Source organism: Delphinapterus leucas, chromosome 7, assembly GCF_059928025.1.
Source record: "Delphinapterus leucas isolate spDelLeu-1000000601 "Yukka" chromosome 7, BTC_Dleu_Yukka2, whole genome shotgun sequence".
NCBI classification, from domain to species: Eukaryota; Metazoa; Chordata; class Mammalia; order Artiodactyla; family Monodontidae; genus Delphinapterus; species Delphinapterus leucas.
In genome coordinates this window covers 1,103,497-1,128,629 of record NC_143135.1, presented here as the reverse complement: position 1 = coordinate 1,128,629, position 25,133 = coordinate 1,103,497, and the positions used below count along the sequence as shown (strand labels likewise).

The following is a 25,133-nucleotide window of genomic DNA, read 5'->3' as shown; positions in this document are numbered from 1 at the left end:
GATATATCAATCAGGCAATTGTCTTTAACTTCAAGTAACAGAGACTGGAAAGAACAGCGACTTGAGATTTTTTCAATTAAAGAAGTCCAGAGGTAAGAAGTTCAGGATTGCTGTGGAGGTTCCAGAGTTTCAGCAAGAACTCAAATTCTTTCCATCTTTCTGCTCTGCCGTCATTAGCATGCCTCATGGTCCCAGATGGCTGCAGAAGCTCTAGCTGTCATTTTCCTATTATTGGCAGGAGCTAGGAGACTGGGCCAGGTTGGGGTGGGGAGGAAAGACAAAAAGGATTTCCTGGAAGCCACCCAACAACTTCCACTTCCATCTCATTGGCCACCCTGTCTACATGGGAAGCTGGGAAAAAGAAGGAGGAGGGGGAGGAGGAAGGGAGAAGAAAAGCTATGAACATTGGGCAGCTAACGTATCATCTCTGACCAGTGCTCACTGAGGGTGCTAGTCTCATCTAGTTCGCAAGAGACCTGAGGGTTTGCCAGCTTTGAATATGCTCCAGACTGAGGAGAAGATTTAGCTGAGGCTGCAGTACATGCAGTTCTACCAGTTGGCACTTATGACTCAATGGATCCAGTGGTGCTTGGTGGAGATTGTGGAGCTCTATCGGGTGAACAAGATAGAAGGGCCCCAGGGTCTTGGAGCAAAGCCACATCCTCTTACAAAATAAACCATGATTCTTTGAGATGTGAGTTTTGACTTGCCACTGGGCTCCACTTCAGACCGTACATAAGACCACGGGACGTCTCATGACTATGTGATCTGAATGGCCCATTATGGACTGGGTGACACAAAGCCATAAAGTGGGGTGTACCCAGCGGTAAACCACCATCGGGGGAAGGGGGATGGACCTTCAGTACAGGTAAGCAGCCTGCGCAGGGGGATCACACTCCCGATACTCTGAGTCATAGCTCCCTGCTTCCCCATCTTCAGCCTACACCTGTGACCTTATGAAGTTTCTTAGGGCACTATTATTCCCATTCCACTAATAAAGAAGTTGAGTCACAGGGACATTAAACAATTTCTCCAAGTCAACCAGCCAGTAAGTGGAAGAGCAGGGACCCGAGGCCCAGGCTACCGCGGCGACGTGGGATGGGGGACTGGGGGGGGGGGCGGGTCGCGGGGCAGGAAGATGGATGCAACCTGGGGGGTGGCCCGAAGCTCGGGTAACAGTTTAGGGAAGATTACAGCAGCCGGATGCAGGCAGGGTCCCCAGGGGCTCATACTCCTCGGGGAAGAATGGTCTGGGTCACTGTCCTAGGTAGAGATGCAACCTGCAGATGGCCGGCCACAGGCAAAGTCCTAACTACCCTGGCCACTTGTCCAGCTGTGGAGACGAAGGCCCTGGCCCATATCTGCGTGCTTTTCCTCCCTGAGATGGGACATGCGACAGGACTTCCCCTCGTCCCTCTGTCTTTCCTCATTATTTCTTCTCAGGTGGCTGGTGGTCAAGTGCGCAATTTTCCCCCACAAGCTTCATGATCAGCAAGGCACCAGAGGGAGAGAGGCAACCTCCGCACAGCTGGCGGCAGCTGAGGAGACTCGGGTGGGGCCGTAGGGTGGGGCGGGACCAGGGCCAAGGGCAGCGGCCCTGGGCGGGGGGCGGGGGTGGGGTGGGGTGGGGACGCAGCGTGTCATCCGTCCCAAGCGTCCCATGTGTCCCAAGCACCGTCTCCTCCATTCTTGATCTCAGCCAGCGGCTTCCACCACCGATGTGGTCCCTGGACAGGCACCCGTCCCTCCAGGCATCTGCCCTGTAGGGCAGCCAAAGCCCAGCGCCTGCCCCAGGCTCTCTCCTTCCTTGGGGAAGGAGCCGCCCCACAGACCTCTGTTTGTCTCGTTGACTGTCCCCGCGTCCAGGGCCCCATGGCTGCCAGGAGGCTGGATGGAGGGGTGTCGCGGGCTGGTCTCCGCCGCCGGGACGGGCAGAGAGTGGGGCTCAGGTCACGGGAAAGGCCGCCGGGATGCGAGGGCGCGGGGCTCAGAGGGTCTCGCTCCCTTGGCCGAGCCGGGAGCATCCAACACCGTGCCGATCCTGTCCCCGAAAACTTCCCCTGCTCCCAGCTGACGGCTCAGCCTGACATGCGAAGCTTACTGAGCCTGGAGAGAAGCCAGTGGCCGAGGGGACCCGAGGAGGGGGGGAGGGGCTGCGGCGTTCTGGCGACATGGGGCGGCCAGGGCGTAGGGGGCAGTATGGGGAGCAGGGGGACAGCGAGATGGGAGGGGACATCCCGGACGTGGGGAGACATCCAGGGTGTGAGGGGATAGTGGGGTGTGAGGGGACATCCCGGGGTGTGAGGGGACAGCGGCTTGTGTGGGGACATCCTGGGGTGTGAGGGGACATACCGGGGTGTCAGGGGACGTCCCCGCGCAGGCTCCAGTAGGTGGGTGGGGGACAGGGCTGTAGGGGCGGCAGGGGCGGCCCGGACTACGTTTCCCAGCAGGTAGCGCGCTCACGTCACTTCCGGAGGCGCCCGCGGCGCGCGTGTGGGAGTGAGCGAGCGAGTGTTTACTTCCGGCCGCCGCCGCCGCGAGCTGAGGGCCGAGAGAGTCGGGCGGCGGGCGCGGCGGTCCCCGCGCAGCCATGGACTGGCTCATGGGGTGAGTCGGGCGGCGGGGCGGCGGGGTGGCGAGGCTGGCGGGCCGGGCCGCGGGAGGGGCCGCGGGGCGCGCCGCGGGCGGCACCGGTCAAGGGCGGCGGGCCGGGCGGCGCGGGCCGGGCCGGCGAGGGGCGTCCCCGGGTTGGGCGCGGGGCCGGGGCTCCCCGGAGCGGGGTCGGGGCCGGACCGGGAGCGGGGCCGCGTCCGGCCTGCAGTCGGCGCCCGCGCGGCGCGTCGCGTCCCGGGAGCCGACCCCGGGCAGGCGGCCACACCTCGCCTCTGGGTGTCGGGCGGCGGGGGGAGGTCGGACGGAGGCTGCTCTCGCCGGTCGCCGCGGCGAACTTGCTTCGGGAAGAGATAACTTTGACGCCGGCAGAGAACAGCCCCTTGAAAAACGAGGGAAAAGAAGCAAACAACCCAACTCTGCCAGCGTCCGCCGGGGCGAGGTCGGCGGGGCCGGGGTGCGATCGGCGTCTCCGCGGGCGGCTGCCGCAGGGCGGGGTAGGAAGCAAGCATCAGCACCGGAGCTTGGGCTGGGCTCTCCCTCTCGTCGGCGTGTGTGTTGGGCTTGCTGGAAGTTAGATAAACGTATAGAACGTCACGTCGTCTTCAATAAGTTATTCTCCCTAAAAACATCATTTTTTTCCCTGTTCTTTCTCTTTTTTTTTTTTACTTTTTGAGGATCGAGAAGGGCTGGCACTTTTCACCCAGTAACGTGGTCCTCCATCCGATCTGTGCCCAGCTCTGGTTTGTATAGCACCCCTCTGGAGTTAGGTTAGTTACTCCGGGAGCTTGGGGTGGGAGTGAGGGAGCGGTTGCTGTGTCCTTGCCCTCGACCGGTGGAAGGGCTTGTCTAGACACTGAAGTCCGGGAAGGGAGTTGAAAGGTCCGATGTACGTTTCGTGTCAGTGTCTGTCAGGCCCTAACGGGGTGTAGGCAGAGTGGAGGGTGCTGTCGGCGTAGTCAGGGACATGAATGAGACCCACCCTTCCTGGCAGGTTGGGTGGAGTTTAGTGAAGGGGGAGACCAGACAGCGTGAAGGGTGAATAAAGAGGCCAAAGGGTTGCTGAGTGCGACGGGGTAGACCTGGAGCCAGAGTGCAGGGCTGAGGGTGGCATGTGGGTGATGCAGGCGGCTAGCCGCGGGGCAGGGCCGCTCACCTGGCTTCTTGCAGAGGCAGCACTGCCGTCCCAGCCCCACTGCTTGTTAGCTGTGTGACTCTAGGTGGTTACTAATTCTCCAGACCTGCTTTTAAAAAGTCATCTGTGAGGTGGAAATCATGGTCCTTGCAGCATGGTGTTGTGGAAGGGTTCACTAAAGCGTTTACCACAGTGCCTGGCATTGGTGGATGCTGGTTACTGTTAGTAAGGAGAGATGCTTGTAGGAGGCCTTCGTAACCCACGGGCACCGAGAGTTGAGGGCAGACAGCTGTGTTTGCTTTATTTTGAACCATAGATGCTTGCTTTCTGTGTTTATCAGGAGGGACTGCTTTGGAGGCTGCCTGGCCCCCCGCGAGTCGGTTTCAGGGGAGTAGGCTGTCGACTGGCTGAGTTGAGTTAACAGGGCTTAGGGTCGGAGGGAGCAGCCCGATCAGCTGGGCTGCGGAGGGGGCAGCTGATTGCATTTTGTCTGTGTGTGGTTATTATGTGCTCATGTCCATAAGAAGCGGGTACTCTGTGCCTGCAAACTGACCAGCAGTCCGTTTTTTTTAACTGCCTGAGGTCTGTGCTTTATGGACTGTATTGTCATCATTGTGAACAACCAGAAATTTACCACAGCTAGGCTTAGAAGGGTCTGGTTCTCCAGGCGCTTGTCAGGACTGTCTGGGTAAGATCAGCGGAGCACTTACCTCCCTGTGGGGGGGAGGCCGGGCCCAGTGTTGGAGGAAGACAGCTTTGAAAGGGACAGGCTTGGAGCTGCTGCCTGTGGTTTCTGGGGAGGGAAGGAGCCGACTGGATGTAAAGCAGGCAGTTGGCAGTTCTGAAAGGGAACTAGAGATCTACAGAAAGGGGTTAGGATGGAGTTTGCTTATCTTCGTGCATGTGTTTTTAAACTTGGTGGATTGCATATCAGACTTGGTGAATCATGAATTCTTTAACATTTCCTTAACTATGAACCACCCCCCTTAAAAAAAAAAAAAAGTGGAACAACCTCAGTAGTCAAGTTCTGATCTTCTCGAGAGCATGTTTCCAGGGTGGTGTCTGAGTATGCTAGAGCTGCGAGGCCCGGTGGCCCTCTGTCCCTCCCACAAGCTTACTGAGCGTCTGCTGTGAAGCATGAGGATGCAGAGGCCTGGGCTTCACAGCTGCAGAGGGAGTGAGCGGCAGAGACCCCAGCTCTCCCACCCTGGCCCACCTGCCACTCCACCTGGCCCCTCCTGTGAGGAGAGCCAGCCGGCGGCGCGTGAAGGGCCTGGCTCCTGCCCGACGCCCTTTACATGCTTAATGCTAGGACTTCAGTTAATCCTTTAGCCAGGTTTCAGCCTGGAAGAATTGGGGAAATGTGTGATTTTTTTTTTTTTTTTACTGTTTCTTGATATTTTTATTAATTCACATCATTCCGCGTCAACCGGTTTGTTTGGAATAGAGTTCTCATGTTTTTAATGTTTTTTGTTCTTTTGAGAAGCAGTTTCTCTGCATTTGTCCATCACGGGGACAAAGTATGGACTCAGCTGTAGGCAAGCGGTGCGCCCTCCTCCTCGTCTTCTGATCGCTGTTACGACCAGAAGAGCGGGTTACAGATGTTCGAGTGAGACCGCACCGTCCCTGTCGCTGAAAGGGCCTTGCTGAGTAATGCCGGCAGCCTCATCTTCAGCTCTCCCTGCCGTGTGTGAGGGAAGGGAGGCCTGCAGGAAACCTGCTCAGGGAAGCTAGAAAGAAAGCCAGCATGTCACAACTTGCTGCTGGACTTTGCTGGGGCTCCCTTGCAGGAGAGTTTTGCGACGAGCAGCTCGCATCCGTCGTCTTACTGTATGTTTCCTCTGCTTGGCATTGAGCGCCGAGGTGTGTGGTAATTTTTTTCCTCTTTTTTTACAAAAGTAATTTCTAACTTGAAAAGGGTTGCGCTTCTTGTGTAGGTCACCTCTGGGGTCCTTGGCTCTACCCGTTCTGGACAGCAGCTGACAGGGTGGCACCCTTGCCCGGAGCAGAAGCTGCATGAGCTGGGGCAGCGAGGGAGCCACCCCGCAAGTGTGGTAGTTTGGAGAGAACTTTTGTCCTGTCCTCAGCTGGCAGTGGCAGCCATCTGTGAGTGGACGATAGGCGTGTGGTTTACATTTTACCCGACAAAGCTGGGTCCAGAAGCTTCCCAGCCGGCATCTGGGAATATAGAAGAGGAAACACACTTCCTCTGCTCCTGACTGGTGGGGGCCTACGGGGTGAAGTTTGCAGGGACCTGCCCACCCGCGCCCTCTAGCCCAGCCCGCACCCTGCGAGCCCCTTGCTGGGGCCGCTCGGGCCTTGACGTCAGCACCTCCTTTCCTCCCTGGCGGCAGATTGAGGTGGGGTGAGGCGCAGGGTAGGGCTTCCTGGCTCTGGCCAGAGGAGACAGGCCTCCCGGCCTGGCGATTCACTCCACAGGGCGGTGGAGTTGGCGCTCTCGGGCAGCGCCCAGGGTGTGCTACGCGGTCGGGGGCTTTCGGGCCTGATGGGTCTGCCGGCAGGAATCCTGCACTCAGGTGAAGGGGATCCAACCCCGTGGATGCCGCCTCTGCGGGCATTTGAACCGGATGTTGATGACTTTCCCTTGGCACTTGGCCTCTGGGGAGGGTGTCGCGGTGGCTGGCAGTCAAATCCCATATGAGGGCACCCAGGCTGAGCTTGCTCGATTCTCTAGGGTTTGGGGTTTTTTTTTAACAGTCTCCTTGAGGTATAATTTACCTACCATAAAGTTTACTTGCTTTAAGCGTACAATTAAGTAATTTTTAGTAAAATTACAGAGTTGACCATCACCACAGTTTAGTTTGAGAATGTTCACCTCACCCTCGAAAGAAATCTCGTGTTCAGGGTGCCCCGTTCCCTCCCTGACCCTAGGCAATCACTGATTTACTTTCCATCTCTACAGATTTGCCTACTCTGGGCATTTCGTGTGGAAATGGAATGGAATCACAACACGTGGTCTTCTGTGACAGTTCACTTAGCTTAATGTTGCGAAAGTTCATCGGTGGTGTGTCGGCTGTCCTTTTTGTGGCCAAATGATATTCCATGGTGTGGAGACACGCACGTGTTGCCTCTCCACGGACACCTGGATTGTTCCTGCTTTTTGCTGATCCTGAAAGATGCTGCTGTGACCCAGCCTCTTCCAGCCGTGAGCCGGACCACTTCCTGCCACGAGACCTCCAGTCCCGACTGCGTTCACCGTCTGTCCTGGGCCAGACCCCGAGCTCAGGATCAGTGTCGCCGATGGAGAAGACAGTCCGCGCTCTGTCAGGCTGGGCAGCAGGAGCAAATGATGTGGCGGCAGAGGGCGGGCCGGGAGGGCGGCTCGGGAGGGTGCACAGGAGTTTTCCAAGCAGAAAGGAGGAAAGGTCACGGCCCAGGAAGGAGGAACGGCACGTGCAAAGGCATAGACGCACGAGGAGAAAAACTGCGGCCAGTGGGCCCCGGAACCTGTGGTTGCAGGGCACACGCAGGAGCAGCTGCTTTCCAGGCAGGCAGTCACTGTGGCCTGGGTGTGTGGCAGTGCTCGCCTGGGGCTACGGTGCATTCAGATTCCTCTAAAGAGGGCCACGGTCACACAGAGCCCTTGCAGAATGAGCCCCACGTGCCTGGACACTCTTGGGAACGCGTCATTTCTCATTTGTCCTCCTGCTTGGGGTGTCTGCAGGGAACCCTGCACAAGTGTCCCCGGGGACCCACCTGAGCACCCCAGGGAGGCTCTGCGGGTGGGCAGGGCCCGGGGCAGCCGCAGTGCCCTGTTCCAGCCTCCGTCCTGGCTTCTCACCCCCAGGCGTCACTGTCTGCTGGGCTCACCGAGGCCTCTTCTCAGGATGCTGGGGAAGCCGGGTGGCACTGGGGCGCTGGCTGCTGGACTTGTTGTCCAGAGCTCATGGTGGCCTGGGAGGGGTTCGCTCGAGTGGGTGCTGGAGGCTGCCTCTGTGGGGATGCCTGTGTCGATGTTCTCACTGTCCCAGCCTGTCCCACATTGTCCTTGCTGTGGTCCTGGAAACTTAGACGCACCCAAGCACACGTTCTTGATTTTGTCAGGGACGGGCCTACGTGGCCTGGGAGGGAGGCCGAGCCCAGGCATAGGTGTGCTCGGCGGGGCACCCTCCGTGCCTGTGTTGGGCGCGTCGGCCCCGCAGGCTGGTCTGGGAGCTGGTCTCAGTGCCCAGCGGTGACTTCTGTGCGTGTCCCCCGCCAGCAGTGGCCGTGTCCGGAAGAGGCGGTGGCGCGGGCTGTTCCCAGCTGACTTGGCTGGAGGGCCTGCCGTTCTTTGTCTTCCTCGTGTTTGTTTTTCTTTCTGCACAGGATTTCTCCCGGCCCCGGGTACCCCCGGTGGTGTGCAGGGCTGTTCTATGGGACAGAGCCTGGGGACATGGGACTAGGAACAGTTGGAACCGGAGGATAGAATGCGGATACTTAAGGAGAAGACAAGGAGGTCGTTGGTGGGTGACTGGGCCACGTGTGACCCGTGGTCCTGTTTGAGCGGAGCCGTGTGGCTTTGGGCCGTGGCCACGTTCTCCTCGTCACCTGGTTTTCTTCTCTTTGAAGAAGTTTCCTTTGCCGGTGGGAAAGAGGTGCTGTGCACGGTCACCTGCGGTGGAATATGCATGCGTCCTCCCTGCAGTGGTTGGCATGTGTGTCCCGGGGATGATGCCGCACGGAGGCGCAGAGCTCCCACGGAGGGATCCTGGCCATGCTGGGAAGCAGGGTGGAATCTGGTGGGTGCGTGCTCGAGAGCCATTTTAGTAGGGCTTCTGGAGTGTCTTTGAAAAGGTGCCATTTGAGCTAAGACCTGGGGAGGTGAGAGATGGGAACAGGGCTCAGGGGCTGGATGGTTTGGGTTTGAACCCCGATTGCAGCTTCACGAGTCATGCTGTTTTACCTCCCCAAGCCTCAGTTTCATTGTCTGTGAAATGGGCGTAGTAGTAACCTTCCCAGCGGGTGGTGGTGGGATTTTATGAGGTGTCCACCGTGGAGAAGGCCCTCTGTCCCCTCAGAGTGAGGTGGGGCTTACCTGGCAAGGCGGCGCCTGCATGAAAAGTGAGTGCAAGGGCTCCGCACCCTGCGACCCCCAGGCCGCCTTCTCACTGTCACCTCTGCCCTGCCCTTGGGAGTGCTGCTGTGGCAAGGACCCAGCCCTGTGTCCCGACGCACGGCTGCCCTTAGCCCCGCAGCCCAGGTTTATGCAGTAGGTCTGGCTCTCGGGGTGACTTGTGCGGAAGGCGAGGGGTCGAGGGGTCAGGGGCTTGGCGCCCTGGAGGCCGCTTGACCCCATTCCCTGCCGATGGCGCCTTCCATCTGTAACCTGCCCGCTCCCGGTCCCCTGGTCGTGCCACACCCCCCTTCCCCCGCCAGGTGCCAGTGCTGAGTGTCGCTCTGGGGCTGATCCCGGGGTGGCGGGAATGGCGCGGCCTGAACTGGCTCACCCGGTCCGCTCTCCCGCCCCCGGGGTGCTGCGGGAGCTTCCCGGCCACCCCTCGCGTCTCCCCTCCCGCCGAGATGGCGAAGCTCGGTATGGAAGGTGGAAGGTGCTGTGGCGGCCTGCTGTCGGTCCACGCCTTCTGCACTGAGAGTCTGTCCTGGGCTGCTAGAGGGCCATGTGCAGAGGGCGCAGGCCTGGGCTGGGCTGCCAGGCTGGCTCTCCAGCAGCTCTGTCCTCCTCAGATCCCGCACTCGTATCCCCTTGTTGGTGCGGTCCAGCTCTGGTCGCGACAGGCCCCTTTGGCCTGTTCCCCGGGTTCCTCAGGACTGAGGGTTGCAGAGGGGCATAGAGGAAGCGGTTATCACCTGTCCCAGCTGCTCATTAGTGAGACGCTTCCAAAACAAATAGGCCTCTGGGCTGTGGCAGTTTTTATTCCACGGGGTGGGGCTGCCTCCCTCTTCCTGCCAGCCTGCAGGCTGATGGGAGCCGCAGACCCCCGGGCAGAGACTCTTCCTGCAGGCTTCTCAGAAGTGATGCTGGGGGCTTCTCCCACGGGGAGTGATGTCTCCCACGGGGAGGGCGTTCTCGAGGCGCGCCGGGGGCTGCAGAGGAGGCCTCCACGCTGGGTTCTCCAGCTGAGTGTGGACTCCTTCCCTACTTCCAGGCTGGCTCAGCAGGTGTCACGGCCCGAGCAGGTCCTCAGCGTGGCCCGGGGGACACCCTCGGGGAGGAAAAGTGTCTGGAGGCGTGGGGCTGCACCCACTCTGGCCCTCACCGCCTCAGCCAAGGCTTCTGAGTGGAAGGAAAACAGGGGCTTTTTACGACAGGGGCTTCGGAGTGGCCGGCCTGCTCCCGCAGGCTGGGGCTCGCTGCGCCTCCAGAGCGCTCACCGCCCGCTCAGAGACCTTCGTGCTTTTCGGTGGTTTGGGTCAGGCCTCTCGTCGGGGCAGCTCTCCCTGTCGGGCCCTTTCTCTGCACCCTTATGGGCTCCTTAACCCGGCTTGGCTTCCTTGGCTGCTCATCAAAACAGCCCCGTGACTTGTTTACAAGGACTCTTCTGATTCAACGGATGGAGACGCCGGCCCAGTGGCCCCCGGGCAGGGAGGGGGACGGAGGTGATGTTTACTGAGTGGGGTCCCCCCAGCCCAGCAGGCGGACGGGAGACAGCCGGGCGCCCCCACCGCCGCAGCTTTATCTCGGCGGGGCCTTCCTAACAGCTGCAGGGGCCTGGGAGCGGAGGCGTGTTGAGTGGGGTGGACAGGAAGACCCAGCTCGTGGCCTTCACAAGGTCCCTCACCCTGCCACCCATGCCCCGTAGGAGTGGGAAGGAGCCAGTTTCCTTGCCGCGGCGGGTGGAGGGCATGGTCCCACACGATCCAGAGGCCACTGACACAGGCTGGGGGGGCCGCCAGTGAGGACAGGTGAGGTTGGCGTTCTTCGTATGTCCCCGTGTGCATTAGTGCTGGTTGGGACCGGAGGAGAGGTGGGCGTAGCGGGCACTCGGCCCCTGCACTCTGCTGGCCTCGGCGGGCAGGGGGAAGACGGCGCTCTCGGGGTGTCGTCAGCCCGCTGGAAACTGAGTCTCTGGCTGCTCAGAGAGGGGGACCTGAGGCGTTGAGTTCTCTTCTCAGACTGTTTCCTGTGGCCCCGCGTTGATGCCGCGAAGGGACCCAGAGACACTGAGCCTGGCGGCACTGAGTTGCTTTCCTCGCCTACCGGGCTGTGCCCGTGAAGGGCCAGTGCTGACTCGTGCCCACTTTTGGCTCCAGGGCCTGGTGCATTGGCAGCTCGGGACCTGGTCCCTACGTCAGGTGAGGGACCCTCCCGTTGCCCTCCCCACGAGCGGGCTGCCTGCCAGTGGGTCTCCACCTGGAGTGGTCTCACCTTCCAGGGACGCTGGGCAGGGCCTGGAGGTGTGGTGGGGCATTGCTGCTGGCCCCTCGTGGGTGGGGGCCAGGGATGCTGCCCGGCATCCTGCAGTGCAGTGGAGGAAGGCTGCCGGTCAGTCTGCGTCTCCTCGCGGGAGGGCTGGGGCGGGAGCTGCTCGTGTGCGCGGGCCGTGCGTGCTTCCGTAGAGCGTCGTCGGCCTGCTCTTGGCTCAGTGGTCTAGCTTCTTATGACTGGGGTGAGTTCTTTCTACTTTAACGGTATTAAATGCCAAGTATTAAGAGGATAGAACTTGTTCTTAAAGAGACAGCTAAGAGCAGAGAGAGGAACTGGGAGTTGCTAGAACCCAGTCAGGGGGGGCTGTCTCACCGGCCCCTCCCGGCTAGCTGTGCTTCCCTTGGGCATGCGTTCTGCTGGCAGATGAGGGGACGGTAGGTGCAGCTGTGCTGGGAACCTGACCAGGGAACCCAGACGGGTCGGTGCTGTCTGCGCAGCAGGAGGCCCGAGTGAGCAGTGGGACAGCGAGTTGCATGTGTGTGTGTCTGGGCCAGGAGAGCCCCGGGACCTGTGTGTGCGCCTCTGGGCTGCGGCCTGGGCAGGGCCATAGGGACAGACCAGAGCTTGTGCGCCCTGCCCTTTTCCTTCCTGGCCGCGTGTGAGCCCACACATGTGCACACACACACACAAGCATGGGGACTGTGCGCGCCATTTAGTTGATTCTGTCGGGAAAGACATTCCATCTATGCTGCCATCACGACGTGTTCAGGAGGCCCTTGCTGGTCGGGGCCGTGTGTGGTTCCCGAGGCCGTGGAGAAGATGGCAGGCGGTGGGCGCAGGGGTGACATGGAGAGCTTGGAGCAGTGTCGTCCTCCAAGGAGCCCAGGTGAGCTTGGGATGCCCCCAGGCCCCTCTCGGGAGCTCTGCGCGGCAGGAGTTCAGGGCTGAGCCGTCCCGAGTGAGCGAGCAGCTGTAGCCTGGCGTCCGCCGACCCTGCAGGACACTCACTCGCACCACCCTCTTTCCAGTCCCACTGCCCTTGTTCTCTCTTAGCTGTTGAAGGTGATGAATGAACAGAAAAGGAGTCACAAGAAGAAAATCCAGGCCTTGGATCACCCCCTGGGCTGCCCTGCCTTTCACTCCTCCCCGCAGGGCTGGCGTCCTCTCAGAGGAACTTCTTGCTGAGAGTGTGGGGCGGGTCATGCTTGGTGACTTTCCTTCTGTGTCCTGGATGAGCTGCGTGGCATCCAGGGGCCGGAGGGGCTTCAGCGGGCGTGCAGGGCTGAGCCTACCCATCTTCCTGAGAATCACCGACACGGGGTGTGCACTGGGGACCACTGGGGCCGCGGCTTTTTCACAGGACAGGGCTCACTCCCTGCCACGAGAGGAGTGTTTTCTGTTGGCCGAGGGTCCTGTGCCCTGCTCGCCCGACGAAACATGTGGCAGGTGCTTCCCTTTTGGGGTGTTCGTCTTCTCTCCCAGACCCACAGGTAGCTTCGCTCCCTCGCCACGGGAGCAGGCAGGCAGGCACCAGGGCACCCCGAGCCAGGCTGTGGGCAGCTGGCCGCGGGGCATCAGCCCTGCAGGGTACCGGTCCCAGGAGGGGGTGCCGGCGAGGAGGGCTGAGCACCCACTCCGTGTGCCGTCTGCAGGTCAGGTGATCTTGGGGTCACGATTGCTTTCCGAGCCCGGGCACCCGGATCAGGGGAGGGGGCTCCCAGCCCCTGCCCTGCAGACTGGTTTTGGCTGGGATGTGTTTTCTGGGAGATGCCTGCTGTGTGGCAGGTGTTCCTGTGACCGCGGTCAGGTTTACTAGCTTCAGGGACGCAGACGTGCTCATGCCCCACAGAGCGTTAAAAGCACCGAGGGCATGCGTTGGTGGTCTCGCGGGTCGCACCCGTTATCACGCAGGCTGTCCTTGCTGCCTCCCTGCCCGGCCTGCTCCCTGCCTCCGAAGCAGGGCGTCGGATTGGGTCTGGGTTGCCACCTGCAGCGGGCCCTGGGTCTCGGGGTGCTGTTTGCAGAGCGCTGCACCGCCCCACATCCGCTCTGCGCTGTCCGAGTGAGACCCCGGCGCTTCTCTGGACGTGGGCACTGCAGCAGAGACTGAGAAATGCCTTGTGATAAAAACCCTTGTTTTCTAGTACATTCTCGTGTTCCTGCTGGAAGGCCTCCTACCTTTTTGGCTGAAGAAGTGCAGGGCTCAGCTGAGTTCTGTCAGGAGCTCCCGGCATTTATAATTCATGTGAAAATAACTGTGTCCTCTTGTCATGACCTTGCTGGCTTTCATGCCCTTCCTCCCAGGCCAACCTAGTGCAGCTGAGTTTTAAGGATGCGTGATTGTCAGCCCCACGAGGCAGGAACGGTCCGTACATCCTTGCTCGTGTGAAGCCGTGGCGGGGTTGGGGGGGAGCTGTGCTTCCTCTTGGGGTGCTTTGTTTTTTTCTTGTGTGTCACCTCCTCATGGGACTTGTGGTTGTAGGTGGGAGCGTTGGTGGTTTGCCGGCCCCGAAGTCTGAACTGTCACCAGGACAGCAGTGGGGCCTGTTGTTCACGGCAGATGTCCCCTCTCTCCTGAGATGGCTCCACGCCAGGGCGCAGCGCCGCCACCCTGATGGTGGAGCCTGTGCCCCTGGGGGCGTCAGTGGAGCTCATGTCCCATTCACGCAAGATCCAGGGCCTGCCCAGACACCAAGCTGGAGTCCCTCCCTGCCTCGCCCCACCGGGGCCCCGCGTGGCCGTCCACACAGCACGGGGTTGGGGGGACGTGCACAGCGCCGACCTGGAAGCAGGTCTGTGCCCCCCGGAAGCCCTCCCTTCTCTGCTCTGCTCGGGGACTGGGGCGATTCCAGTTTACCTCCCAGCTGGAGACCTCCCTGGGCTGCACGTGTGCTCCGTGGGACCTGCATGGTCGTTTTCTGGATGGAGCAGCTCTGCTGTGTGCCGGGGGCGTGGGGTTGCAGTGGCAGGGGCCCGAGGGGTCTGCTGTCGGTATCCGCCCTGCCTCGGGTCCACCTCCTCCTGCGTGCGGGTCCTCCCTGCTCCCATCAGCACAGGCAGGACCTGTGGGGACAGGGCTGGCCGAGGGCCGGTGTTGGTGGCAGTGCATGTGGTGGTCAGAGACACTGCCTCTGCCATCTCACAGACTGGCCTCCGGTCCCCCGTCCACCACCAGCTGTGTGACCTTGGCTGCTGTGTCAGGTCTCCAAGCCTCAGGCGATCCCCTTGTGTGGGGGCCTTGGCACCTCGCTGGCGGGCGGCGGTGTCCTGGTGTCTGTTCCTGTCGTGCCTGCCGCGGTGACTGTGTGCTGGGAACAGGCACTGCTGTGAGGGACATGGTGGCTGCGTCTCCATGGTTCCCTCGCCCTGCGTTTACCCGTGGTGGGGGGATGTCAGGGCTGGGCACACAGCTGTGCTTCCACAGCATACATGGACCTTCAGGAATCAGCGCCTGTGGCGCTACAGGGGGACGATGACGGTGCTGGGCTTGGGCTGGCTGTCCCCAGGGGAGGGAGGCCACGGGACTGGAAGGTGGGGTGGGGGTGTAGTGAGGGAGCTGCCCCACCCTGTGACTCTTCCCAGAGCCGGGGAACTATGGGACCACAGGCCACCGGTCTTTGAGTCGGCTCTGGTAGCTCAGGTGTAGGACCAGGACTCTGCACCTGCACGTGTGCCCGGCTTTCTGCTGATTCGCAGTAGCTGGGGTCACAGGATCCTCCTGGTCACACAGCAGATGGGAGAGCAGTGGTAATCACGGGCCCCTGCCGGCCTCCGGGAGCTGGGTGTACCTGCCAGGAGCAGTTCACAGGCACCACTGCACTGCGCTTTTCCGTCTCTCATCTCTTTCCCAGAAGTCCGGGTCACTTGACTTCTAACAAAAACAATAAAATGTCCCCTAAAATGACGTTTGGAGGGTCTGGGGTGGAGACTGCACTGTTTGGCCTGTGCGCCTGGTCCTAGAGCCTGACTGCTCACACACCCCACGGCCCTGGCTGCAGGGCCTGATTCAGAAGCCAGTTGTGGGTGGTGTGACCACATGAGGGTCACAACTTCACTGGGCTCCCTCCAGGCGGGCCCATGGTTCCCTGGGCTGACCCAGCTCCAGGGCCACAGGCTCTTCTAGACCCGGGCACCTGTGGGTGGAGTTGGGGAGTGTGTCTTTGTCTTTGGCTCAGATCTTCCGCAAACCACCAGAGTACTGACCGTGCTGTACTCCTGCTTAAAAGACCCTCTGGACCTCCTTGCCTAAGGGATGAAGTCCCCATTTCCTTCCATCCCTGACCCCCAACCCATGGGTGCCCGTTGCACTGCAGCCTGGTCAGGCCTCTGATGTATCCTCTTCAGCCAAGACCCCTGGCCTGTGCTCACGCTGTCTCCTTGGCCTGGAGAGCCTCCTGTCTGCCTGCCTGACTCCTGTGTGGCTTTCTGGCCATGGGCTCCTAGAACATTTGACCTCCACCTTCAGGGCCCAGTCACAAATGGGGGCAAGGATGGAGCTTCCCAGCTATCTTCTTAAAGATGCTTGCCCTGTCTGTTAGAAAGAGAAATTAAGAAAATGATCCCATTTGCAATAACATCAAAAAGAATAAAATATTTATGAATAAACTAAGCAGGTGAAAGATCTGTATGCTGAAAACTATTAAGACATTGATGAAAGAAATTGAAGAAGACATAAAAGATATTTTATGTTCATGGATTGGAAGAATTAATGTTGTTAAAATGTCCGTACTACTCAAATCACAGTCTACGGATTCAGTGTAATCACTACTCCAATGGCGTTTTTCACAGAAATATAAAAAATAATTCTAAAATTTGTCTGGAGCCACAAAAGATCCCAAAGCAATCTTGAGAGAGAAGAACAAAATTGGAGGGATCGCCGTCAGTTATTTCAAACTATATTATAAAGCTACAGTAATCAAAACAGTATGGTATTAGCATAAGAACAGACATAAAGATCAATGGAACAGAAGACAGAGCCCAGAAATGAACCCATGTGTATATGGTCAACTGATTTACAACAAAGGAGCCAAGAATATACAGTGGGGAGAGGACAGTCTCTTTAATAAACGGTACTGGGAAAACTTGACATCCACATTGAAAAGAATTAAACTGGACCACTTTCTTATGCCACACACAAAAATGAACTCAAAATGGATTGAAGATTTGAACATAAGACCTGAAACCATAATACTTATAGAAGAAAACATAGGCAGTATGTTGACATTGGTCTTTGTGAGGATTTTTTTGCATCTGACACCAAAAGTAAAGGCAAGAAAAGCAAAAATAAACAAGTGGGACTACATCAAACTAAAACCATCTGCATGGCAAAGGAGACCATCAACAAATGAAAAGACAGCCTAGGGAATGGGAGAAAATATTGGCAAGCCATACATGTGATAAGAAGTTAATACCCAAAATATACAAGGAGCTAAAATGTACAAAAGACCTAAATAGACATTTCTCCAAAGAAGATACACAGATGGCCAAGAGGTATATGAAAAGATGCTCAACATCGCCAGTCATCAGGAAAACGCAAATCAAAACCACAAAGTGATACTGCCTCACAGCTGTCAGAATGGCCATCATCAGAAAGAGAAGAGGCATCAAGAGTTGGCGTGGATGTAGAGAGAGGGGAAGCCTTGTGCACTGCTGGTGGGAGTGTAAATTGGTGCAGCCACTGTGGAAAACAGCATGGAGGCTCCTCAAGAAACTAAAAATGGAATTGCTGCATGATGCAGCAGTCTCACTTCTGGGAGTATTTCTGAAGGAAATCATTACCTGGAAGAGATTTCTGTACTTCTACATGCATTGCAGCACTATTCACAATTGCCAAGGTATGGAAATAACCTACGTGTCCATCGATGAATGAATGCATAAAGAAAACATGGTACGTGTGTATGTATATGTAGATCCTTCAAGAGGGAAAAGGCCGGCCACCCGGGGACACATAGTGCACACGTCACTGACAGAAGGCACATCCAGACCCTGTCAGATCACAGAGAAATGGGCAAGAGGCTCCGCGAACGGACAGCTCCCAGGAGAGTACACGGTCTCGCCCTGGTCAGAGGAAGGGGCCCGGCCACGCTGCTCTTCGCCATGGGCGAGGGGCTGCCCAGGGCTCAGGGTCACCTATCGCTGCTGACTTCACGTAACTGGACAACCAGACCTACGTAGATAGTCTTTCCTTTTAACTCTTTTACACTTAGTGTGCACACGTTTAGGTTCCACCCTTCCCGAGCTGTGGGCCGAAGCCCCGCTCACGTTGAGGCACACGTGCACCTTCAGCTCCTGAGGCGCCGGGTGGTGTGGACAGAAGGGGGAGAACACGGTGCCAGGAGAAGCCCGGCCGCTGCCTCTGGGGCCAGAGGCAGAGAAGCTGCAAAACAAGAGGGGCCCCAGATAAGCGTCGGCTGAGTGACTGGCATGGCCCACGTCTCTTACTGAAGGATTTTGAAAGCAGCCTTTGTTAATGAAAATCAGCAAGACCCTTCCTTTTCATCTCTGCTGATTCTGGAGTATTTAGTTTAAGTTGCCTAAAAAGAAGGCCCACTCTCCCCGCTGCTGTCTGCAGGCTTTGCCCTTGCTCCGTGTCGCTGGCCGGTCATGTCAGAGCCCCTTTGCCTGGTTGTGATGTCGGGGATGCCAGCATCCACTGGGATTTCTGGACAGGCTTTGCTCCAGTGAGTGTCCTTTTCCATCAGACCTCGTGTGAACACCTGGGCTCTGGTGGCCCTCCCGATAGAAATCTGCTCTGTGTCATGGTGGGGCCCACACGAGTGCCTGTGGCGTCCCCCTCACAGATTTCCAGAATGTGCTGGGCCCCACTTGTAGCTTCTCCCTCTGTTCCATGTCCAGTGTCTTCTTGGTGCCACAGTCTGTCTTCGTCCACTTCTCCACTGGGGTGGCTGGAAGCCACCCAGAAAGGCCCCCGTCCCCAGTCTCCTGTGCTACCGCAGTGTTCTGGCCTCCCTCCAGCCTCTGTTCCTTCTGTCGGCTCCCCTTGCTGGCCATCCCTTTGGAGGCAGGGCAGCGAGGCCTTGGGTCTGTGAACCAGGGTCTCCTGTGGCTGGCCTGGGGGGGGGGGGCGGTGCCTGGTGCCGCGTGCATCTCATCCCCCTCTGCTGGCGTCTCCTGGCCTCTTGCTAGCATCCCAGAGAGGCGGCGGGGCCCTTCCTGCACGCCAGCCAGCCCGTGGCCAGAGTGCCCGGCAAGACAGGTCTGCCTGGCCATCTGCCTTGGAGGAGCCCCTGCGAGGCACCTTGTGAGGCGAGTAGCTGGACACCCAGCGCGAGGTTCCTGGGTCAGGTGTTAGAGGGGATCCCCAGGCTGCCTTCTTTGTGTATCCCGTGTGGCTGTAAGGACCCAGCACTGCAGAGCTTCTTGTGAGCCAGTGGGGTCTGAGGGCATGAAAGCAGCCACTTTGTAAAGGGGACCGTGGCATGTAGTGGGCACCATGGCAGCTCAGGACACTGCGACCCTGCCCCCTCTCGCTCGCTTACCCACACTGGGTAACTGGGGATTCTGGGGAGAGGGAAATAAACCCTTAGCCCCATCAGAGCTGACGGACAGATGAGCAAGGCCCCGTGGGACAGCTGACCACTTCCTCTTGCGCTCCAAGCATCCTCTGGGCCCGCAGAGGGCCCATCCTCGCACATGGCCCATTCTCTGCCCACAGAGGTGATGGGAGAGAGGTGATGCCAGGCTCTCACAGTGGCCATAGGCAGGCCGGGAGCTTGGTCTAGGAGACATCTGACACAGACCTCTCTGTGTGCTAGCCAGGAAACCTCCCTTCTCAGAGCTCACAGTCTTTGTGTGGTCCCCACTCGCCTCCAAGGTCAGAGCTGGGCACTTACTTTTGTTTACTTTGTGTCTCATTTTCTCTTCATTGGGTGACAGGGAGAGAATAGGTGTGAGCCTTCACCTTTCTGAGGTGTAGACGCACTGATGAAGGCTGCGTGCCAGTGTAACCCGTGTGAGTGTATCATAGTTTACCTGAGGTTGTTGTTTCCTGTGAGGTGGTCATAAACACCGTTGTGGGTCCATCTCTCTTTGCTACTTGTTTTTTTTTTTTTTTTTTTTGCGGTACGCGGGCCTCTCACTGTTGCGGCCTCTCCCGTCGCGGAGCACAGGCTCCGGACACGCAGGCTCAGCAGCCACGGCTCACGGGCCCAGCCGCTCCGCGGCATGTGGGATCTTCCCGGACCGGGGCACGAACCCGTGTCCCCTGCATCGGCAGGCGGACTCTCAACCACTGCGCCACCAGGGAAGCCCGCTACTTGTTTTGTAGGAAGCCCGTTGGGGGCCCTCCCTTGATGCTACATCTTGTCACACACTTTCTGTTACCGGCTGCCTGCTGGGTGGCCCAGGCCCTGCCCTGGCTGGCGCTGTCTGTCCTTTATGGTCCTCCATTTGATGGGTGACGTGTCAGTCCACTCTCACCGTGTTTCTTCTTAGTGGGGCTGAGCCCGTTTTGATGTCTTTTATTACCTTTTATGAGCTTTCCTCTGTGAACTGCTCGGCACAGCCTCGGGATGCTGTTCAGGTTCGCGTGCTGTGCTCACCTGCCAGGAAAGGGATTTTTTCTTGCCCGTGCGTCCTGCGCAGAGGGACTCCCTCCGGTGCCAGGAGCTGGTGCCGCACTCAGATGTAGTAAGACCTTGGAAGCAGCTGGGCTTGGCGCCTTCTCTTTGCACAGCAGGGAGATTTCACTTTTCTACCCGCAGACACGCTTGCCGGGGCTCTTCTTTCTCTCACCGCGTCAGTTCCGTTCATTTGGAAAATGCTCCCTCCCATCGTGTGCCCGAGGCTCCCGTGCTCTCCTGGCCAGGCCCAGGGTGCCCAGGAGCCAGTCGGCCTCCGGCCCGAGCCCCACGCTCTGCGAGTGGGGACACGCTGGACTGGTGGGCAGCTGCCATTTCACAGACGGAAGGAGGCACAGAGTCGGGCAGCTGCCCCGTCCCGAGGCCGGGAAGTGACGGCCCCCTCTCTGCTCGGAGCCCACCGAGCCTGCTCTCGAGGCCTCTGGGCTGTGTCTAGGGGCCCCCAGGAGGAGGACCGACCCACCTCTCGGCCCTGGGCTCTCTCTCCAACACAGGCTCTGGGCCGGGGGTGGGGGGCGGTGGGGGGCACGTGGAGCACCTTGCCGGACTTGCTGGAGGAGAGAGGGGGGCGCCCCGCAGGTTGAAAGCGCCGTTTTTTCTCCCCGCGTGTGGCTCCTTCGTCCACCAGAGGGCGCGCCGGGCGCGCCGGAGGCCGCCAGCGGGGCCTGGGGCCCGGGGCGGGGCTTGCGGCCACTGGCCACCGGGAGAGAGGAGAGGCGCGAGCTGGAGCGAGCTGGAGCGCGCGGGCGCTGAGTGGTCCCTCCTACTGCCGGCCGCCCGTCACGTCCGCGCGGGCTGCTGGCTGCTGCCGGTCCGCTGGGTGGCCCGTATCATACGGCGGACCGGCAGCGGCCGGTGGGCTTGGCTGGAACCGCCCGATCGCCTGGGAAGGTGGGAGCCGCGGGAGGACGCCGGGCCTGCACGTGATTCCCACTCCCACCTGCGCGGGGGCGGGGGGCGCCCCGCCTCATCCCCTCAGATGCTGGGCGGCCTCAGTGTTTCAATCTCTGAGTGTCTGGAAGGTGAAACAGGTGTTTTGTTGTCTCAGGCGGTCCGCCGCTGGCCTGTTCATTTTACCCTGCTTCCCGCTCCCCCGCCCCACGCTGGGATTTTGTTTGAGGGATTCTTGACAGCCTGTGCCCACTCCGTCTGGTGGCACCCGTCAGGGTGACGGACCTCAGGGGAATGTGTCCATTTTGTGCCCGTGTTTGGTTCCTTGCTTAGCTCTGAGCTCTGGGGAGGCCCAGCTCTGGGCCCACCGCCACTGTCTGGCTGTGTTTGAGCACCTTTCTAAGGGGCCGCCAAGAGGAGGGTCTGCATTTTGCTGCTCGCTGACCTTGAGTGAAGTGTTTACTTCTCAGGGTCCTCATGAAAACAGCAACCCCACATGGAGCTTACTTTCTACTTGGCCATTCTGCCATGATGGCCTGAGGCCTGGGACAGGGGCACTGCCAGGACCAGGGACTCTGCCTGTGGCCCCAGCAGAGGGGGTGGGGACCTCTCTGAGACACACAGGCCTTCTCCAAGGGGTGTCAGAATCTCGAGAGAGGATAGGGTGTGGCTGGTGGCAGTGCGGTACCACAAACGCGAGGTGCCGTGTGCACCGGGGCTCGCCAGGGGCCCCCCTTTTTGAGCAGGCCTCCCATGTGCCGCGCCCTCCCTGTGCAGGCAGGAGCCTGGGTTAGCAGCCTTGGCCGGGCTCCGGGTGGAGAGTCCAGTGGGCGACAGATATGTCCTTTGTCCTTGATCTCTGGGCACATCTCCACAGAGACAGTGGTGTCCGTTTGGAAGCCTTGGGCTGGGACTTGGGTTATATCCCATGGCCTTGGACAGGGTGCAACTCACCCTCAGTGTTGGGTCAAGGGGTTTTCTTTATTTTATTTTATCTTTTTTAAAAGAGAAAGGTGAGTATATGATTCAATTTTTTAAAATTTTATTTATTTATTTATTTATTTATTTTTGGCTGTGTTGGGTCTTCGTTTCTGTGCGTGGGCTTTCTCTAGTTGCGGTGAGCGGGGGCCACTCCTCACTGCGGTACGTGGGCCTCTCACTGTCGTGGTCTCTCCTGTTGCGGAACACAAGCTCCAGATGCACAGGCTCAGTAGTTGTGGCTCACGGGCCCAGTTGCTCCGCGGCATGTGGGATCCTCCCAGACCAGGGCTCGAACCTGTGTCCCCTGCATTGGCAGGCAGACTCTCAACCACTGCGCCACCAGGGAAGCCCCCAAGGGGTTTTCTGACTCCCTGGCATCGGAAGGTGGGGGATGAAGGGAGGGGTTATCCTGAGGTGCTGCCTGGGGCGGGGGGTTGGGCAGGGGCTGAGCTGTGCCGGGAGACTGTCTAGATGAGGCCAGCCAGCCTCGCAGGCAGGGCAGGGCCTGCCTCTGTGAATCTGCCTTAGCTGGGTGGGAAGCCTTCCCCACAGACGGGCACAGGAGATATGGGTATCAATTGGTAGCCGAGTGTGGGGGCCGTCAGGAAGGGGAGAGCCCAGGGGGCCCTTGACGGAAGGGGAGCCGGGGGCCACCTGCCAGTATCCTGTGTGGCGCTTGGCCCTGATGCCTGAGTAGGCTGGGCTGGACTTGTGTGTGGAACCTACCCCCTGCCCAGGCCCACTGGAATGAGAGCTGAGGGTTCTGGAAAGGCAGAGGCCCACGGGAACAGAGGTGGGAGAAAACAGCAGACAGAGGAGGAAGTTGGAAAGCTGGTGAGCAAGTGGAGCGCAGGCTTGAGGAAGCTGGAACCTGAGCGAGCTGGGAAGTTTCTCCTGAGGAGCCTCAGGATGGCTTCTGGATCTGTGGGACCTCGGAGCCTCCGAAGGAGCTGGTTGCAGGTCTGGAGGTGCACAGGAGAAGCAACTAGACACCCTGCTCCCTCCCACCTACCTTGAATCTGAGGGTTACTGTCCGGAGAGCACGAGTCCAGCACTGCATCAGGGCCGCCAGCATGCAGGTGAAGCCTTGAGGACATCCCGCAGCCACAGTGGTGAGCTTCCCCAGCCCAGTCTTGGACCCCAAGACCTGGCAACCGCAGTCCACTCTCCAGGTAGAAGAGTACCTGGAGTCTGACCCGCCCAAGAGAAAAGACCTGCAGACGCTGACAGTGGAGGGGCTGACGGACAGCACCCGTGCTACCTGCTATAGGGAGGCACACGGTCCCCCAGTGACATGCCCTGAGTGCCGCCCGCGCACTCAGAAATGTCAGGGAGCTCTTCAGTGCCACCTTTAAGTATGAGTGGGTGGCCAGGGCCACCAGGTGTTTTGTGGAACGTGTGAACAGGAACGGCAGAGACCAAAACCTAAAGAAAGAGAGGGAGCAGACTCTGAACAACCAAGTAAAATGAGGCTGTCGTTAGTTTCCTCAGAGACTTACAGACCATGGAGAACCCTGGCAGGTAAGAACTGACTGGTACAAAGAAGGAACATCCAGAGAATTAAAAAGAACGCTTGCAGGTTAGAGGTGCGATAGCAAATTAAAAATCTGATAAAGGGATAGGAGATAAAATTTGGGTGTATTCCCCAGCAAGTAGAACAAAAAGTCAGGTATGGACACCGGGAGTGCAAGAGTAAAGACAGTAGAGCATCAGTGCAGGGGGCTCTGCGGCCACAAGGGAATTCCAGAAAGAGCAGGAAACAGAAAGAGGGAATTTTAAGCAACTCAAAAATTTTCCAGAATCACAGGAAGTGAGTTCACCCCATGCCCCACACAGTGAATGCTCCCTGTTCCCACAGCAGGGGACACGGTTGTGACATTTCAGAGCACAAGGGATAAAGAAAGGATTTCAGAAGAGAGGAACAGAGAGGAACAAAACAAAACAAACCAGGAATCCGAACAAAATTCCAACCTGGAAACTAAAAAATAATCTTCAAGAGGCTGTCAGAAAAGGACTTGCAACATGGACTTAATTTCACATCAGCCAAACCGTTAATCCTGTGTGAGGATAGAATAAAACTTGCATGTGAATTCTGAAAAAAACAGTGCATCTCATCAGCCCCCTTTCAGGAAACTTCTGAGGAGACCCAGTGCCGAAGGGAGAGGAAGGGGGTCTTCGGCCTTGGGAGGGACAGCAGCCCTGCAGAGGGCTGGGGAGCTACCTGGTCAGAGCTGGTCACCTCCGGGGGTGCAGGGAGGGGCTGCAGCTGAAGAGCCCCGGCTGAGACTTTCATTCCGGGCTCCCTGTCAGGAAACCACTCAGAAAATGCTGAGGGTGGTTCAGGTTACTTCCGAGGCGTTGGATCCAATCGTATGTCTTGTTTGGGGCCTGTCCTTATACAGATCTCCCTCAACTTACCGTGGGAATTACATCCTGACAAACCCATCCTAAGTTGAAAATATTGAAAGTTGAAAATGCATTCAGTACACCTGACCTCCTCGCCTGCCTTAAATGTGCTCAGAACACACAAGTTAGCCTACAGTTGGGCCACATCGTCTCACACAAAGCCTGTCGTACAATGAAGTGTTGGATGCCTCGTGTAATCGATTGAATATTGTACTGAAAGTGGAAAACAGATGGTTGTGTAGGTCCAGAATGGTTGTGGGTCAGGTTCACCCTTGTGATTGCGGGCTGACTGGGGGCTGCACTGCTGCCCGGTCTCACTGCTAGGAAAAGGTCAAAATGCCAAATTCCAAGTACAGTTCCTACTGAACGTGTTTTCCCTTTGCACTGTCATCAAGTCAAAAAAATCACAACTCAAACCATAAGTCAGGGATGTCTGTATTCTTAATTTTCCCAATTAATAATTCCTGGCTTCAGTTTTTAGACACGCCACACTAAACCTAACTCCGTGTGGTCGGCGTGCCTTGCCTGGGGTGGCTGTCAGCTCGCAGACACGCGTGTCCACGTTGCTCCCCCAGCATCTTTCCGTCCTTCCTCATCCTACGTGCAGTGCTTACTTTTTAAAGACATTTTTTGGGAAAAGGCATGACCAGTGGAGGGAAGCTCACCCATAATCCTGTATTTCATCATGAAGTGAGTTCTGATGACGTCGGTCACCTGGACCCTGGGCGCAGGCAACCACCTTTGTGAACACCTTTGTGTTCACCTGGCGGGAGCAGGTCACAGGCTAGACATCCTCTAGGCCTGTCTTGGTAGCGATCAGCCCCGCTCTTGTCTCCGAAGTTACGGGATTGCATTGGAAAAGCGCGCGCGTGTGTGTGTGTGTGTGTGTGTGCGTGCACGCGCGTGCGTGTGTGAGTGATATGAGTGGTGTTGAGGTGTAATTTACGTTCCGCGGCGTCCTCCGAGTTGAAGTGCGCCCCTCGATGAGGATGGATTCTCGTGGGCAGTGGCGTTCCCTTCGAGGCACCGCCTCCCCGTGCCCTCCTGCCGCTCCTCTGCTTTCTGGACCAGTTCTGCCTCTGGTCTGTGGTCACCGGCAGCCGTGCGGCAGTTCATTCTCTTGATTGCAGAGCAGAGTCTGTTGTGTGGCGGGGCTAACTTGCAGTGGTGGGCGCTGCCG

The 25,133-nt window shown here is 58.5% G+C and overlaps 1 protein-coding gene across 3 annotated transcripts in view; it reads left to right on the top strand.

Moving 5' to 3' along the window:
- The first annotated feature begins 836 nt into the window (after positions 1–836).
- Positions 837–25,133, top strand: part of MOB2 (MOB kinase activator 2) — a 51,559-nt gene continuing 27,262 nt past the window's right edge. The window contains exons 1-2 of one of the 3 annotated variants that reach the window (XM_030763164.2): positions 2,538–2,607; positions 6,669–7,275. In XM_030763164.2, the coding sequence (XP_030619024.2) occupies positions 6,809–7,275 (467 nt within the window). In that variant the 5' untranslated portion in view covers positions 2,538–2,607; positions 6,669–6,808. Of the gene's footprint in view, positions 869–2,495; positions 2,608–6,668; positions 7,276–25,133 lie in introns of those variants that run through there. The other 2 variants (XM_089914299.1, XM_022565292.3) reach the window with 2 other exon arrangements.